Source organism: Colossoma macropomum, unplaced genomic scaffold, assembly GCF_904425465.1.
Source record: "Colossoma macropomum unplaced genomic scaffold, Colossoma_macropomum, whole genome shotgun sequence".
NCBI classification, from domain to species: Eukaryota; Metazoa; Chordata; class Actinopteri; order Characiformes; family Serrasalmidae; genus Colossoma; species Colossoma macropomum.
The window spans coordinates 45,270,934-45,289,233 of record NW_023494793.1 but is presented as its reverse complement, the minus strand read 5'-3'; the positions used below and the strand labels follow the sequence as shown (position 1 = coordinate 45,289,233).

The 18,300-nt window shown below is 39.0% G+C and overlaps 1 protein-coding gene across 1 annotated transcript in view; it reads left to right on the top strand.

Moving 5' to 3' along the window:
- The window catches only part of si:ch73-61d6.3 (occludin), a 44,721-nt gene extending 28,817 nt beyond the window's left edge, over positions 1-15,904 (top strand). Inside the window, exons 4-8 of the mRNA XM_036579671.1 lie at positions 138-298; positions 3,276-3,494; positions 8,697-8,868; positions 12,716-12,757; positions 14,084-15,904. Of these exons, the coding sequence (XP_036435564.1) occupies positions 138-298; positions 3,276-3,494; positions 8,697-8,868; positions 12,716-12,757; positions 14,084-14,185 (696 nt within the window). The 3' untranslated portion in view covers positions 14,186-15,904. The remainder of the gene's footprint in view (positions 1-137; positions 299-3,275; positions 3,495-8,696; positions 8,869-12,715; positions 12,758-14,083) is intronic.
- Positions 15,905-18,300: the final 2,396 nt, after the last annotated feature.

The window sequence follows — 18,300 nt, the reverse complement described above, 5'->3', positions numbered from 1 at the left end:
TTTCCAAGGAGATGAATCCAGCTCCAGGTTATTGGATAATTCACAGTACTTAGTTTGTATCAGTCACTGAATAATAAGTCTTAATAACTGAAGAATTTCTTGAGGTTATGAAAGTTTAATTGTTTGTTCTTTTTCAGGTCAATAACGTTGACCAGGATGGTCAGAGTACACATGAGCAATCAGTGATGTTTTCAGAGAAAGGAGCTCTGCCCCTCAACAAGTCTCAGTCCCAGAGTGTCAGCTCCATACCCCCAAAGAGTCTGGGGGGCTTCAGCAGTGACCCCTACACACCCCCAGCGTGAGTTCACACCCCCAGCTCGTTCAAATAAGTGGAGAAACTGTGTGGAATGTTCAGATTCTAAACTTTCAGTCCAGACCACATGAGTGTTTGTAGATAAAAGAGGACAAAAAACATCATCAAAACATCAAAACATCCTTTACATTTTTGCCATGTTTGTCATTTTTCGAGAATGAAAAATTAAAAAGTCACAGTTGCAGACGTGAGCGTGTCCATACAGGATGGAAAACGAATGTAAATGTACAAACCTCAGTTGCAAAAAAGTTGGGACAGTATATGAAAAGCAAATAAAACAGACAGTAGAGATTTTCTGAATGCACTTTGACCTGTATTTAAGTCCTTTATTAGCGATGATGGGTCGGACAAATTAACATTCTTTAATAAGCAAGTAAGGATTTTGGTTGTAAGGATTTTGGTTTCATCCTCTATGGTGCGTAATATCATGAAGAGATTCAGGGAATCCAGAAAAATAAAAACCAGCATGTTTCTGTGACGATATCGCTACATGGGCCCGGGAATACTTTAACAAGCCGTTGGCAGTAAAGACCATCCATCACTGCATCCAGAAATGTGAGTTAAGACTCTGCTCTGCACAGTGAAAACCACATATCAACTGCATTCAGAAACACCGCCAACTTCTCTGGGCCCAAGCTCATCTGAAATGGACTGATGCTCAGTGAAAACGTGTTGTGGTCTGACGAGTCCACCTTTCAGATTGTTATGGAAATAATGGACGTTGTGTTCTCGATGTGGCCAAAGAAGAAAAGTGCATAATCATATAATAAGTTCAAAATCTAGTGTCTGTAATGGGGGCAGGTGTTAGTGGGTAACGTGCACATCTGTGAAAGGACCATTTTGTTTATTTCTAGCAATTTTTTTTAAAACAAGCAAAATCATTGTCTGATTTGTAATTTTACAAATGTATGGTTCTTTTTTAAAGACCATGGTTCCATATAGAACCATGACCACTCAAAGAACAATTTACTTGATTAAATGGTTCTTTGCATGGAGAAATGGTTCTTCAGACTGATGAAGAATGTGCTGTGCACCAACAAAAAGGTTCTTCTATTGTATAGCTTGACTCTTTTTGGTGCTATACAGAACCATTTTCAAAAATGTTCTATATAGAACCATATACAACACATTCTTCATCATTCCAAAGAATCATTTCATCATGCAAAGAACAAAGCATGCAAATGGTCCTTTGAGTGTTCATGGTTCTATATAGAGTCACTGAAGAACCGTCTTTTTTTAAGAGCGTAGACATTTTTACATTTGTGAAATCATCTCAATATATTGGTGCATGTTTTAAGAAATATGCTAGTAATAAGCTAAATTATCTGCTAATATAGGGAGATCATTTTACTTGATAAAATTACTTGTAACAAATAAAATGTCTAGAATTAAATAATCTTGTAATAAGCTTAGAACAATCTCAACATGAGAAATATTAAATGTAATGACTACATTTAAAATAATTTCTCATGCCAAGATACTATTTTTTGCAGTGTAGTCAGTTCTGTGTTATGTAATGTAGTGTAAATGGAATATATAACAGTACGACAGTAATAACTGTGGACTGCTGAGGGTTAAATGTAATTTTAAATGGTATTTGTGCTCCTGCAGAGCTGCTCTGGGCTTCAGTCCACACAATCACACTCAGCCACTCAGAACAGTGTGATCAGCGTTTCTCCCTCACTGACCTTGGCTTTCACCAAGTGAACTTGTTTTGCTGCGTGGAAGCTGTTTGTTTAAGATATAACAAATCCAAACTGCGACTCTTTGATTCACTGTGCAGTCTCTGCATACAGATACAGCAGCAGTCAGTAGGATGGAAAGGGCCCAACATGGAGGAACAAATGTTCCTCAGTTCTTTGAAATAAAAGACTGTTTAGTTTTCAGACAGTAAAAATGTACCATTCACTCCCAAATCCATACAGTCCATACATGAAAACTAAGCTGCAGAAGCAACCTGATTAGCATTCATTGTTTTTGTGATTAGTTTGACCCCAAGCATTCAGCTACAGCAGTTTAGCTCCACCATTCAGCTACAGCAGTTTAGCTCCACCTTTCAGCTACAGCAGTTTAGCTCCACCATTCAGCTACAGCAGTTTAGCTCCACCATTCAGTCTACAGCAGTTTAGCTCCACCGTTCAGCTACAGCAGTTTAGCTCCACCATTCAGTCTACAGCAGTTTAGCTCCACCATTCAGTCTACAGCAGTTTAGCTCCACCGTTCAGCTACAGCAGTTTAGCTCCACCATTCAGCTACAGCAGTTTAGCTCCACCATTCAGCTACAGCAGTTTAGCTCCACCATTCAGCTACAGCAGTTTAGCTCCACCGTTCAGCTACAGCAGTTTAGCTCCACCGTTCAGCTACAGCAGTTTAGCTCCACCATTCAGCTACAGCAGTTTAGCTCCACCATTCAGTCTACAGCAGTTTAGCTCCACCATTCAGTCTACAGCAGTTTAGCCCCACCATTCAGTCTACAGCAGTTTAGCTCCACCATTCAGCTACAGCAGTTTATCTCCACCATTCAGCTACAGCAGTTTAGCTCCACCATTCAGTCTACAGCAGTTTAGCTCCACCATTCAGCTACAGCAGTTTATCTCCACCATTCAGCTACAGCAGTTTAGCTCCACCATTCAGCTACAGCAGTTTATCTCCACCATTCAGCTACAGCAGTTTAGCCCCACCATTCAGTCTACAGCAGTTTAGCTCCACCATTCAGCTACAGCAGTTTAGCTCCACCATTCAGCTACAGCAGTTTAGCCCCACCATTCAGCTACAGCAGTTTAGCCCCACCATTCAGCTACAGCAGTTTAGCCCCACCCATTCATGCTGAAGTTATAAGGAGTGTTTCACACCAGACTGCTTTTTCAAGACAGGGCAGCCAATCAGAACAGAGCTCATTTACTTATATTATGTGTTCACTGTAATTCTAAAGTGTGTAAAATGGTGTTCTTTCTCTCCACAGTTACTCTGACCGTTTGTTGGGCCGGTCATATGAGCCGGAGTATCCAGTAGGTGGCGCTAGCTCCAGCCCCTCAGACAGAACAGACGGCGTGAGGAAACCCTCAGCGAACCGCGGTAAAAGACGCAGGAGAAACCCTGAACTGGACGAGTCTCAGTACGAGACTGAGTACACCACAGGCGGAGAGACAGGAAATGAACTGGACCAGGACCACTGGATGAGGTGAGGCTCGGAAAAAAACCTACACAGGTTGCCAGCAATGAACGTACCCCGGCTCCGCCCACAAATGTGTTTTTTCTTAGCTACTGATGTGAGGTTAGATAAGCTTTACAGAATGTAGGTAAAAATCTCATTCAGCCTACTGAATTTATATCACAATACTGAATTTATATTACAATACTGAATTTATATCACAATACCTACATTTAGAGTCAGCTATTCATTCAGCCTAATGAGAAACTGTAGAACAGACTCAGTTTATATCACAATACCTACATTTAGAGTCGGTTATTCATTCAGCCTAATGAGAAACTGTAGAACAGACTCAGTTTATATCACAATACCTACATTTAGAGTCAGTTATTCATTCAGCCTAATGAGAAACTGTAGAACAGACTCGGTTTATATCACAATACCTACATTTAGAGTCAGTTATTCATTCAGTCTAATGAGAAACTGTAGAACAGACTCAGTTTATATCACAATACCTACATTTAGAGTCAGCTATTCATTCAGCCTAATGAGAAACTGTAGAACAGACTCAGTTTATATCACAATACCTACATTTAGAGTCAGTTATTCATTCAGCCTAATGAGAAACTGTAGAACAGACTCAGTTTATATCACAATACCTACATTTAGAGTCAGTTATTCATTCAGCCTAATGAGAAACTGTAGAACAGACTCAGTTTATATCACAATACCTACATTTAGAGTCGGTTATTCATTCAGCCTAATGAGAAACTGTAGAACAGACTCAGTTTATATCACAATACCTACATTTAGAGTCGGTTATTCATTCAGCCTAATGAGAAACTGTAGAACAGACTCAGTTTATATCACAATACCTACATTTAGAGTCAGTTATTCATTCAGCCTAATGAGAAACTGTAGAACAGACTCAGTTTATATCACAATACCTACATTTAGAGTCGGTTATTCATTCAGCCTAATGAGAAACTGTAGAACAGACTCAGTTTATATCACAATACCTACATTTAGAGTCAGTTATTCATTCAGCCTAATGAGAAACTGTAGAACAGACTCAGTTTATATCACAATACCTACATTTAGAGTCAGTTATTCATTCAGCCTAATGAGAAACTGTAGAACAGACTCAGTTTATATCACAATACCTACATTTAGAGTCAGTTATTCATTCAGCCTAATGAGAAACTGTAGAACAGACTCAGTTTATATCACAATACCTACATTTAGAGTCGGTTATTCATTCAGCCTAATGAGAAACTGTAGAACAGACTCAGTTTATATCACAATACCTACATTTAGAGTCAGTTATTCATTCAGCCTAATGAGAAACTGTAGAACAGACTCAGTTTATATCACAATACCTACATTTAGAGTCGGTTATTCATTCAGCCTAATGAGAAACTGTAGAACAGACTCAGTTTATATCACAATACCTACATTTAGAGTCAGTTATTCATTCAGCCTAATGAGAAACTGTAGAACAGACTCAGTTTATATCACAATACCTACATTTAGAGTCAGTTATTCATTCAGCCTAATGAGAAACTGTAGAACAGACTGAGTATCTCCATCTGAACATTCACAAACAGCCTCAGTAAACAGATACAGACCTGCTCACAGTTCACACACATTCAGTCTGAAACCAGCCTACCTGGGACTTTCAACTAACTCTAATGTAATCTCCTCAGGAATGCACTGGCACATAGTTTCATAATGGACCGTATTTAGGTCATTCGGCCATAGGAGTGCGTACGTGAGTGCGCTGTGTGTCTGTGTGCTCTCTGATATACTGTTACTCTTTCATCCTGTGTTTCTGAGGACATTTTGTTGATCCCTGTGAGAAACACTGTGAGAGCCCAGAGAGATAAATGAACACATTGGGGTGCACAGTTATTGTTGCTTTGCTGTACTATTTAAGTATAATTTCATAATTACATAATTAGTTATGGTAATACTATATGTATTACCATTAACACATATAGAATCTGCACTTTCCACATGATTTCCCCTCATGTCAGTGAACTACCAGTCAGAAACGTGATTCTATAGGTTAATTAAGAAGTAGAAAAGATCCATAAAGATGGTAATACAAGTATGTGTGTGTTATGTCCCTCGTGGTCAGTTCGGAGTTGGGAGCAGCTGGTTTCCTGCTCTGTAGTTGTTCTCGTGTGGAGGAAATTTCTCAAAATAAACAAGAAGCAAATGTCCTGAACAGGAAGAAGGGGCACTTGCTGTCCAGCAGGATTAATCTCTGAAAATGACCCCTCACGTTTCAGCACAAAATCTAAGAAATGCTCAAAATTGCGTTTATATAAGAAATAGTTTGGCAAAAAATCTAATTTACACAATTTTACCCTTTTTTTTTAAATCAACCGAGACGAGTTTGGCTTCTAAAGTTTGCTTCTTTGGCTTTAGTGCTGGAGCTATGAAGCTAACAGCTAACAATATGGAAGCTTATCTTATATATATATATATATATATATATATATATATATATATATACAGACACTCCAAAAGACTCTAAATATATACACATATACACAAGATACACTCACTAGTATTGCACTACAACAACAAAGATCCTTCACTTAGTAGACACAGTGTGAGGGGGAACACACGAAAATTTTGCTTTTACTTTAGTCTTAATATGTTTTGCGCTAGATATAAGTCACGCATACACGCGATGAAATGAGCCGATTCCTGAAAAGCTGCTCAAAATTGATCTTCAGCTCATTTTCCCGTGTAGGTCCAGCGTGTGTGTTTACAGATCAGAGTTTACAGCCTGCCTGAGTAATGTAACATACAGATGGTTTTTAGTAAACAATGGTTCTGTTTTACCATTGCAAAGAACCATTTAAGCATGAAATGGCTCTATTTAGAACTCACGGTTCTAAATAGAACCATTCCCTTTACTAAAGATCCCTTGAATAACTATCTTTTTAAGTGTGTACAGTCCGAGAATTTAGATATTATTCACCCAGTTTACACCTGGTCACTTCATGCGTCTTTGAGTGTCAGGATAAGAGCGTCTGCTGAATGCTGGAAATTCAACACATATTCAACATATTCAACATATTCAACATGCTGGTTAAAATGCTTACAAATTCAAAACACAGTTCAATGTCATATTAAATATATAAACAGTTGTTCAGTATCTCTAATATAGATTATGTGGTTTCTGACACTGTATGACTCACTGTTACCTATAAACATGGACTAAAATACGATATGCATAGATATCAGTGAGTCATACAGTGTCAGACACTACATAATAAAGGCTGTTAGAGATACTGAACACCTCCACACGCTCTGAGGATAGTATAGACAGTAAGACAATAGTTCTATATAGAACCTTTTATGCTCAAAAGGATCTTTGCATGGTAAAATGGTTCTTTTGAAAAAGGGTTCTGCTATTGTTACGATGTGAAGCTTGTATTTATATTTCCCCATACAAAGAACCATTTAGGCATGAAATGGTTCTGTATAGAACTCATAGTTCTACACAGAAGCATTTTTTTTACTAACAAACCCTTGAAGAAGTCAGGCAACCCAAATGTTAAGAAGAGCCACCATGGGAGCCACAGCATTTCATGTCTTATCTGTAAATATGTCTTAGTATGTGCTAGTAATATACTAGTAATATACTAGAAAATGAAAAAATAAAGAAATAAATGAAAACGCAGACTTACTTTGCTCTGCGTTAAGCTTTAGCTCAGCTATAGCTGCTTTTCTCGCATCTCCAGCAGGAAACTTTTCCGCAAAAGTAGAACAGTTTCTTCTAAAACGTCTCTCAACATTTGACTTTTCATGAGGTTGAGGTCCCGAATGTAACTGCTGCACCATTTAAGGTGAAACAACTTCAGCTTTGTGACTTTTTAGTGTTTCAGTTTCTCGTTGCAGATTAAACGTATCAGGAAACCAGCTGGAGTGATTATAAACACTACTAAGTCCATTCATCTCTAAATTACCGATGTTCACCTTAAATCTCTCTTTTTGCCGTTTCGTTAGCTACTAGCTGGGCGAGACTGTTGTCTGTGTTGCTATGGTGACCAGCAGTCTGCGCTGATCTTCAGGGTTAAAGGGTGAATTAGCAGTTCTACATTAACTCCAGAGTTTAAGACCATTTATTGTTAAACTGTGTTGAACGATCAGCAGAGCTTTATTTTACTGTAAAGGAGGATTATTTTATTTTTGCCTAAATCTGATTCTGCTGTGGAGCCACAACAGGACAGTAAAAGAGCCGCGTGTTGCGACTCCTGGTGTTTTGTGCCACTTTCCTTGTATGAGCACAACATGTTTAATGTCATGCTGGCTTGTAAATATCGTTAAAAGGCGTGAAAATTAGTACGTCAGACCAAACTATGCACTATGCAACATGGCGTTGTTTCATACAGTGTCTGTTTTTGTATGCGTGTCTCCCATAAGACAAGTTTACCAACATGGGTGCCATATTTTTTAAACACAGTAGCATATATTATTTTACTGATGGCGCTAAACAGCAGCTCAGTCTGTCCCACTGCTGAGAAAATCAGATCTAAGTTGATGCAATTAATTATAGAGCACAGGGAAGCTGAACTATGGTGTCCTCATATGAAGATACCAGTTCTCAGATATGTAAAGCCCTAAATGAGCTTTTTATTAGGCTAAGTGGGTTAATATGGGGTAGATTTAACATTTTGATCAATATTGTCACCAAACAAAGCTGATTAAGAAACATTTCGGAGGTGCTAACGAAACAGCACAGACTGACTTCCCACACAGAAATCATATAGCAATGTATAGATGTGATATATATTAGCATACATGTATATATCTAACCTACATTTGCCACATATAGACATATATCTGACACATACACTGCATAAAATGGTCTCTTGTCAAGTAAAATTATCTTAAATATTGTCAATAACTCTAATATGTCTCCTGTTGAGATTGTTGTAAGCTTAATTTAAGATTATTTACCTTATTTATAGACATTTTTTACTTGTTTTAAGTAATTTAATTAAGTGAAACATGTATGATCTATACATCAGACACAATTATCAGTTATTTAGTATATGTATGATCCGTATATTATGCCTGTGTCCAATATTTGATACTTACATAAATGTACACTACATATATGTTCATAAATATTCCTGACCCTTTATGATACATGTGCATGTATGACCATATATCATATTTCCGTATGGTTATACATCCTCACCCTGTCAGCATGTACCCTGAGATCACCTCAGACGCACAGCGGCAGGAGTACAAGAGGGAGTTCGACTCTGACCTGAGGAGATACAAGCAGCTCTGCGCAGAGATGGACGACATCAACGACGACTTAAACAAACTGAGCCGAGAGCTGGACACGCTGGACGAGGGGACGACCAAATACGAGGTCAGTAACCGGAAGTTTAAATCTTTTACACATTACAGTTCATATAAGACTATTAAAGGTGAAGTTTAGCCAAAAAGTTTTACCCCCTTAAACCAAATAATGCTCTTTAGTTTTAGCACTGAAGCTACGAGGCTAATAGCTAACAAGTAAAAGCTTATACCCCACTAATTAGCATGGTACTGTCAAGTGAAATGATCTTAAATTTAGTCAATATATTTAATAATTATTATTTTAATATAGTTATTATCAGATGAACTCAATATACTGGCAGATTATTTTGCATACTGTAAGAAATAAGCTTGAAACCAACAAAAATGTCTGCCAGTATAGTAAAAAAAAATTACTTTATTCACTTAAAACAAGTAAAAATGTCTAGAAATAAGTTAAAGATCTTGTAATAAGCTTACATGTTTATACATAACTAGAGGCACAAGCCAGAATTCTGCTTATCCACAGAGTGTCTGTCTGTTAACGTGGACTAAGACTGTTTACTTTGACAGGAATGGGCCGTTTGACATGCATGGACTGTTACAGGGGAGGTTTAGCCAAAAAAAAATCTGTTTCACTCAGTTTTACCCCTCAGACCCCAAAGGTAAAAGATCTGAAGCAAACTGAGGTTTGGCTCTTTAGATTTGGCTAATGTAGCTTCTACCCCATCAATCAGCACAGTGCTAACTGCAAAACAAGTGCAATCCTAATTCTAGTTGACATATCTAATACTCTCATTTTGAGATTGTGTAAATTCATTGTAAGATTATTTAACTTATTTCTAGACATTTGTTACTTGTTTTCAGTGAAATTGTCTCACTACACTGGCAGATAATTTTGCTTGTTGTAATAAATAAAATGAGCAATATTATCTGCCAGTATAGTGAGATAATTACTGAATCACTTAAAACAGTTAACAGTGAGTGTGTTTACATGCACTCAGTACTCCGATCATTATCAGATTTCTGTAGTTATCTGATTATTTAATGGTCGTGCAAACAGCACACTCGATTTCTTATATTGGATTAAGGTCTAGAAATCCTATTAGGAAATACGATGAAGAGGCTGGATTTTAGCTCAGTAACCAGATTCCTCAGTGCTGTAAACTCTGACTCTGATTTCTATCAGATTTCTCAGTCTGAGCATGTGTGAAACAGACAGTGGTACCAGAAATAAGCGAGCAGCGTCGCTCCAACAGTGTTTTGCTGCTTCTCGTGGCGACGCTGCTCGCTTATTTCCAGTACCGCCGTCTGTTTTCACACAAGCTCAGACTGAGAAATCCGAAAGAAATCAGAGTCAGAGTTTACATCATTACTGACTCCATGCTTGACTAAATGAAGGGTTTAAATATTCTTCATCTTCTAGATGATGTTTGTTCATATTTTCAGGTGAAGTGGAGCATGAAGTTTGGGTTTTACGTCATGTTTACGTCTCGTCTTCTTCTGTGAGTTTATTGGCTGGTTGTAAAGCAGAAATCTGGTTACTGTCTGACTCATGTAGACCCAGAGTTTACCCATTATCTGATTACTCAAGTGCATGATTTTCTGCAGTTATTGGATTATTAAATGCATGTAAACACAATGTCTAGAAATGAGATAAATAATCTCATAATTAGCCAACAACAATTTTGAATTAGGAACATTAGCTCTAATGACTTTATAAATTAAGATCATTTCACTTGACTAGACCCCATTTTTCGCAGTGTATCATCACACACTGCCCTCAAACCGTGAGGAGTTCCCAGGTCATATGGTTTTCTTGTATCTCTCTTTTTGTCTCTGAGGTCCATCATGACATTTAAGTGGTTTCATGTCTCAAAACCAGCTGCAGTTCATTTCTACATGACCATTTTCCAGCCTCTCTGTATCCCTCAGAATTTAACAGGCTGTTTTTGTTACTGCGCCTTTAAGACTCTATTCATGAGTGGACAGTGAGGCGTGTAGCTGTTTATGCCTCGAATTTCCATGTGTCTCGAACGTAAACACATATAATCGGATTTGGGGACTGGAGGAGGCGTAGTACGTCAGTATCTCTCTGCTTTCCTTATCAGACAGAGATGAGTCCCTGAAAATGTACGAGCTGTAACAGATGTTTAGATCACATGGACTGATAACGCATTCTATAAACAAACAGCAGAGGAGAGGAAGAAGCTGCAGTGATCACTCAGTTGATTAGACGCTCCTCCGTTGCTGTCGGGGGCGCTTTAGGACACTGCAGCGTTCACTCTGTAGACCGTATGGTGTCGTATGTGTCCCTGATCACCTCTGAAGGCTGGCTGAGGGCCTGAGTGTTAATGTAAAGGTTACTGCCGTGTGTAAACAGAGCCAAGCAGACTTGGCAACCGAGACCTGGAGTGACCGAGACGGGACCAAGACCAGATTAAGGTTTTAGAAAGAATATGAAAATAGAAAGGAGAAGGAAAAATGACATTTGTGATTCATTTAACATTCATTATCACTCATTATTATTTATTATAAAATGCCAAATTGAATCCCAAATGGCTTTGTACTCCCTAAATAGTGTTCTAGCTATGAAAGTTTAGAAATTCTAGCCTCCACAGCCAAACAGTGCATAATGTATCGAGTGTGGATGAGTCTGAGTCCCAGATGACTGTTTCTCAGCTGTATTTTGCTCTGTTGGGCTGCAGGATCCAGTATTTAAAGTCCTATGTAGTGCACTATGTAGGGAGCAGGGAGCCATTTGAGACTCCAGTGTGAGAAGAGGGCGCCTCTGGATTGGGGCTAAATAAGACTCACGGTGGTGATTTGGTGACCAGAAAGTACTTATAAAGTGATGGTTGTACATTAAACAGTGCTGTTATCATATGTTCATGACAACAAGTTAAAAAGTTAATGAAATGACTGCAACATACAGCAACGGGTGACCGAACGTTCTCCTCATCCAGTGTCCCTGGTTGTTCGGCAATGATGCCGTACTCTAAAGGAACTACATTTCTTGGTGGAATACTTGTTTATGTCGATTGTTATTAATGGTTATAATAAGTTATTTTCTGAAAAATTGTGTATTTTATCATATTTTATGTTATTTTACATTTTATAAAACCAATAAGCCACTTGAGGCCGTGCGTCACGGTGATTTTATCACAGGGAAGGGGGTTTTGAAAAGCTGGCAGTCTTTTCTGTTGTAACAGGTCTATTTCATAATCAGCGTGATATATGTTCATAAATAATATTATATTTTATTTGTTTTGTGAAATAATACACTAAATAACACTCAGCCTTCACTCGGTTGGTATGGAGAACAATTTCCAAGTCCACTTTACCCCAAGACTGAGTCAAGGCCGAGTCCAAACTGATGTTGAGACTGAGACGAGACTGAGACCGTAAATTTATGGGCTTGAATACTATAACACTAATAAACATGGACCAAAGTACATTAGCATAGCTAAAAACAGTAGCAACCACCTGGAACACTGAATTATGTCCATACTTTGGCCATTTTTATTAGGATATGGTTAAATTGAAGTGCATATATATATAATATATACAGTCAGTGAGTGTTTATATCATATATATATACTATATATATGATATAATGAGTGTATATATTATATATATCATTTATACAGTCAATGAGTGTATATCTTGGCTGATCGACTACATGTGGTGTGTGTGTGGTGGGGGGGCTGTATAACAGATTTTTGCTGAATGATTCCTTTAACAGAGAATATTAGCAATATAAAACAGTTTTATAGACAGAAACTGGGCTTTGTGTTTTGCAGGCCAAGTTGGAGTTGGTGACCCCAGAATCTTACTGTGCCTCAGGACTTATAATCTGTTTATTAAAGATGGAAATGAATTAATAATGAGGATTATTGTATTTCCTTCTTTGTTTTTAGGCCGTGGCAGAAGAGTTTAACCGGCTCAAAGACCTGAAACGGGTAAGATTCAACACAGACACAACACCGAGATGTCCACTGTGCTTTTACAGATGTCATTTAAGAGTTTGGACTCCTCTAATTAAAAGTAACCACTAATTACAGTGAAGTTGAGACTAAATTATTAGTTATTTACAAAGAAATCAATGTAAATAAAAGACTTTTATTTATTATTCTCTCCCAGCATTTAGAACTTCAGTGAAATGTAAAGTTGGAAAATGTTGAAGCCCAATAACTCTATCATCCTAATTAATATCTGTGTTTCGTTAAGGGTTAATTAGTGGAATAAGTGTCCTCGTTAATGCGTTAGAGCCAGTAAGGTGTGTTGTTGGTGGAGTCTAAATTCTAAAATATAGAGTAATTCCGTAAGTGTTATTTCTAGGGCTATCAAACGATTAAAATAATCACAGTTAATTGCATCAATTCGTGAAGTTAATCGCAATTAATCGCATTTATTTTAATTGCTCAGATTTGACCCTAAAGAAAGTTTCCATTTAGAAGCAGTGCTGTAGCGGCGTGAATGGACAAAATCAGCCTCATCAGAATGTATTTATTGTTTTTAATAATTCATTATACACAGTTAATGAGTGTGTATATCATATATATCATACATGTAGTCAGTGAGTGTATACATCATACATATCATGTATAGAGTCAATGAGAGTATATAATCATATGTATCATGTTTACAGTCAATGAGAGTATATAATCATAGGTATCCTGTATACAGTCAATGAGAGTATATAATCATAGGTATCATGTTTACAGTCAATGAGAGTATATAATCATAGGTATCCTGTATACAGTCAATGAGAGTATATAATCATACGTATCATGTTTACAGTCAATGAGAGTATATAATCATAGGTATCCTGTATACAGTCAATGAGAGTATATAATCATATGTATCATGTATACAGTCAGTGAGTTTATGTATTATATATATCATATACAGTCAATCACAGATTCTATCAGAGCGACATACAGCGCTGCAGCTGGACTTCAGCCTGCACTACTATGGATGGGGTGAAGAGTCGAACTAGGAAAATGAGTTTAAAAATTAGTACCTGTAATTATTTATCTCGCTAACGTTAACATTAACGTGTTTACCTCGACAGCCCTGGTTATGGCATAGTTCTACTGTTCATCCTAAAATGTGGAAAATAGAAATAAAGTAAAACTATTCAGCAGCCGGTGCCTTTAAACGTTTGTCTGCTCTTAAGAGAAGAAAATCTCTAGACAGACAGACAGTCTGGGTTTATGTTCGAGCGCTGAGACAGTGAACCTGTTGCTAACGGAGACGTCTGGCGCTTTTTTCCTTTTGTTTAGATGCCGGACTATCAGGAGAAGAAGCTGCAGTGTCGCCGGCTGCGCCACAAGCTGTTCCACGTCAAGCGCATGGTGAAGAGTTACGACCGAGCCCAGCCTTAAAAAGCTCCTCTCTTTCCTCCTCAACACTCCCGAATCCAAAAGCGAGGACTGTAGGCCAAAAAGCCTGTTTGTGTGTCTGTTCTGTGTGAATGTAAAGCTACCAGGACCAGGAACAGCTCAGTCCGCTCTGCCTGTAGACTCGCCCAGCGCTGATCATTAACCACAGTGATTATAAACCAAACGCCGTCTCACCGCTGATCAGGAAGTTATTCCGCACGCCAGGAACTGTTTCTACACTTCCGCTTTCAGCTAAAGTGTCACTTTGGCCTCTTTTATAATGTAGAACCAAACGGTTCTGAGTAAGCGTTCCAGTGGGGGTTCCACACAAACTGTCATCGCCACATCTCGCCAAAACCAAATTATTTCATCAAATAAGCGAAAGCGGTGCACGATTTTCAATGCACCGTTCAGTAAATGTCAGTCCATCAATCTGGCAACAGTTGCTAAATGATTAACAGCATTGCTAACTATGCCAGGCGCAGGTTAGCATTAGCTTAGCTAGCATGCTACCAGCTCTGCTCACTCAAATTACTCAAATTTGAGGAACCAAAGTCGGCAGCTGGTGTTGGAAGAACAGAAAGGCAGGATTAAACCTGTTCAGTGGTGTTTGGAGCCTCCTAGCTAGGCTAATGCTAACCTCTCCTTTAGCCTAGTTAGCTTTTCTAGTATCCAACAGATCCAAACACCGCAGTACCGGTTTGATTGCGTCTGTTATTGCGTAGACGATAAACACTCACGTCTGAGAGAGCAGAGTCAACCGAACCTGTTCTGTGGTGTTTTGAGCTGTAGCCTGCTGAGCTAGGCTAATGCTAGTGTAACGTTAGCAGGCTAAAGATTCCACCCAGTGCAGTACAGGTGTGGTTCTAGATAAATGATGTTCAAACAACACCCATTGAGAGGATGAAGACTCTAAGAGCACAGAATCGAGTGACGGCTGTTGGAGTAACAGCCAATCGAACATGTTCTCTAGTGTTTAGCCTCTTAAGTTGTTAGCCTGTCAGCCATTGCTAGGCCACTTTTGTGTGTAGTTTTTCTTCCGCACCAGCGTGGAACGGCACAGTACGGCCCTGAGAACCATTCGGCTCTACAGTGGAAAAGGTTTTTCTGCCGTAAAGCCTCAGAGTAGCGATGTAGCTGCAGACGACTCACAATGAAGAAAATACCCCCTCCCTCCTCCTTTGGCTCATGAGCAAATGAGAGACCACAGGTATTGAAAAATTCTATCAATACTCATTTAAAGTCTCTCATGACTGCTTTATTTCAAGTGTTTTTAATATCGCCGGTTTTGTCTGCCAAAAAAAAGTCATTCCAGCAGCTTTTTTACATCTTAACTGATGTTGAAAACATTAGAACCCCATATGTATTGACAGATTCCAGTGATGTTTTCTTTAGTCATCAATAAACCCTCCAAACTATAATAAACCCACACACTACATCTCGACATTACAATAAACAGCCAGCCTGCCGGTAGAGCATGTTAGCACGACTGAAACGTCCGCAGTAACACTCCTGTTATGCCTGTAGATGTGAGTAAAAATAAACATTACCTCTTACAGCACTGTTAGCTAATCAGAGCGTTTCACTACTCTCTTAAAAACCATGGTTCTTCAAGGGTTCTTTAGAAAAGAGTGTTTCTATATAGAACCATAAACACTCAAAGAACCGTTTGCATGCTTAAATGGTTCTTCGCATGGTCAAATGGTTCTCGGATTGATGGAGAATGTGTTGTATATGGTTTCATACAGCACCAAAAAGGGTTCTACTGCTGTAGGCAAGCCTGACATCATAACAATAGCAGCAAACTTATTAGTGCTATTTAGAACCATTTTCAAAAAGGCTGTATATAGAACCATATACAGCACATTCTGCATCAGAACAAGTTCACCATGCAAAGAACAATTTACGCGTGAAATGGTTCTAAATAGAGTCGTTCCCTTTACTAAAGAACCGTCTTTTTTAGGAGCGCACCGATAGCTGATGTTACTGCTGGCTAAAATGAGCTTAACGTTAGTTAGCTAGCTGGTCGTTAGCTACAAAAGTAGAGAGAAGGACTGTTGTTTTATAAAATAGCATTAATGATTATTGAATCATCTGCACAAGCGTGAAACTGAAGGGCAGTGAGGGGGCGGGGCTTTCACGGTAACGGACTCTGTTCATTATGGGAAGTGTTTGGGTTCAAACTTACTCTACTTTGCTTCCATGGTAACTGAGAATGTTACCTGGTTTTATTAAATTCCCTCGTAACTCAGTGTGTGAGCTGTAAACAGAGTGATTCAGAGTGGTTTGGTGTGAAATGGTTCAGATGTCTTTACAGTGGTGGTGATAGGAACCAGGGGTCGCCATGACTACAACACAAATATAGACATTTTATTTACTATCCAGAACCACCAGTGAACCTACACGAGTCTTCTGAGTTTATATGGAATGTTGATGATGGAAAATAGTGGAAAATCTGAAATAATCAGTTTTCTTTGGGGACTATTTGCCTCCAAACTCAATAATCCGATCATAATAGAATTTCTGCAGTTTGATCTGATTATTCAAGGGGTCGTGTAAACAGCACACTCTGATTTCTTACATCAGAGTAAGCTCTAGAAATCTGATTAAGAAATCCGGATTGGATTTTAGCTCAGTAATCAGATTTCTCAGTGCTGTAAACTCTCTACTCTGATTTCTTTTGGATTTCTCAGTCTGAGCATGTGCGAAAACAGACGGCGGTACCAGAAATAAGCGATGCAGCGTCACTCCAAAATGTTTTGCTGCGTCTCGTGGCGACGCTGCAACTAAATACATCCTTGACGAAATGAAGGGTTTAAATATTCTTCATCTTCTAGATGATGTTTGTTCATATTTTCAAAGTGGCGTGAAGTTTAAAGAAAGACGCTCATGAAGTTTGAATTTACATCACGTCTTCTTCTGTGAGTTTATTGGCTGGTTGTAAAGCAGAAATCTGGTTACTGTCTGACTCATGTAGACCTGAAGTTTCCCCATTATCTGATTACTCAAGTGCATGTTTGGTTGGATTGCTGACTAAATCTGATTTTCTGCAGTTAGCAGATTATTAAGTGCATGTAAACACACTCAACGTCTCAGTCATCAGGCAGTGAATTCATAACATTTCATGTAGGAACTTTCTGCTTTTAGAGGTGGACGTCTGGTTCCTATCACCACCACTGTGAACAGTTCTGACTCGGTCAGTTTATCTAGAACAGAGCGTTTCACACCAAACCACTCTGAACCACTCTGAACCTCTCTGTTCACATCTGAACCACCTAATTATGCAGAAGCTGAAGGAGGAGGCTTGTGTTCATTCATATCTGCTGGACGCTGGTGTAAACGCCCTGTGAGGTGTCAGAGGACGGTGTGGTACGGTGAGGGCGCGGCAGCGCAGAGTCATCGAGTCTGATAAGAGAGCGATACTTTCTGCTGTTTGTTTGTTTTTGATATGGGAGAAACGTACTTTGGTTTGAGCTGGGTGATAAAAAGTGGTGTGTAATCTGAGAGAGAGAGAGAGAGAGAGAGAGAGAGAGAGAGAGAGAGAGTGAGAGAGAGAGACAGTGAGAGAGACAGAGTGAGAGAGACAGAGAGAGAGAGAGAGAGAACACAGAGCGAGAGAGAGAGAGAGAGAGAAAGGGAGAGCGAGAGAGAGAGAGAGAGGGAGAGAGGTTCCAGACTGACACAGAGCCAACGCCGTAAGCTTTCTTCAATGAGAAAAATGATGAACTTCTCATGCTTTTTCTTTGATGGCTCGCGGTTCCAAACCGAGCAGTTCCTGGAAATTTGTGCAAACCTGCTTCATCATTTCTAACAAAAAGACTTTTTTATACACTTCAAAGTAATAATAATAATAATTGGGTGAAAAATTTGGTGAATAGGCAGATTGAGTCTCTTCCCCCACCACCCAACCCCTTCCTCCAAATGGAGTTGATCAGCCGAGACATGTTTTGGTGTTTTATTATTTGTTTGTTTGTTTTTTTTTTTTTGCTTACCCCACCCCCAACCTCACCCCCCACCCTCACCCCCAACCTCACCCCCCACCCTCACCCCCAACCTCACCCCCCCAAAGGGCTGCTAAGCCTTAATTAGTGATAAGACATAGTTCACAGATCAGTGCC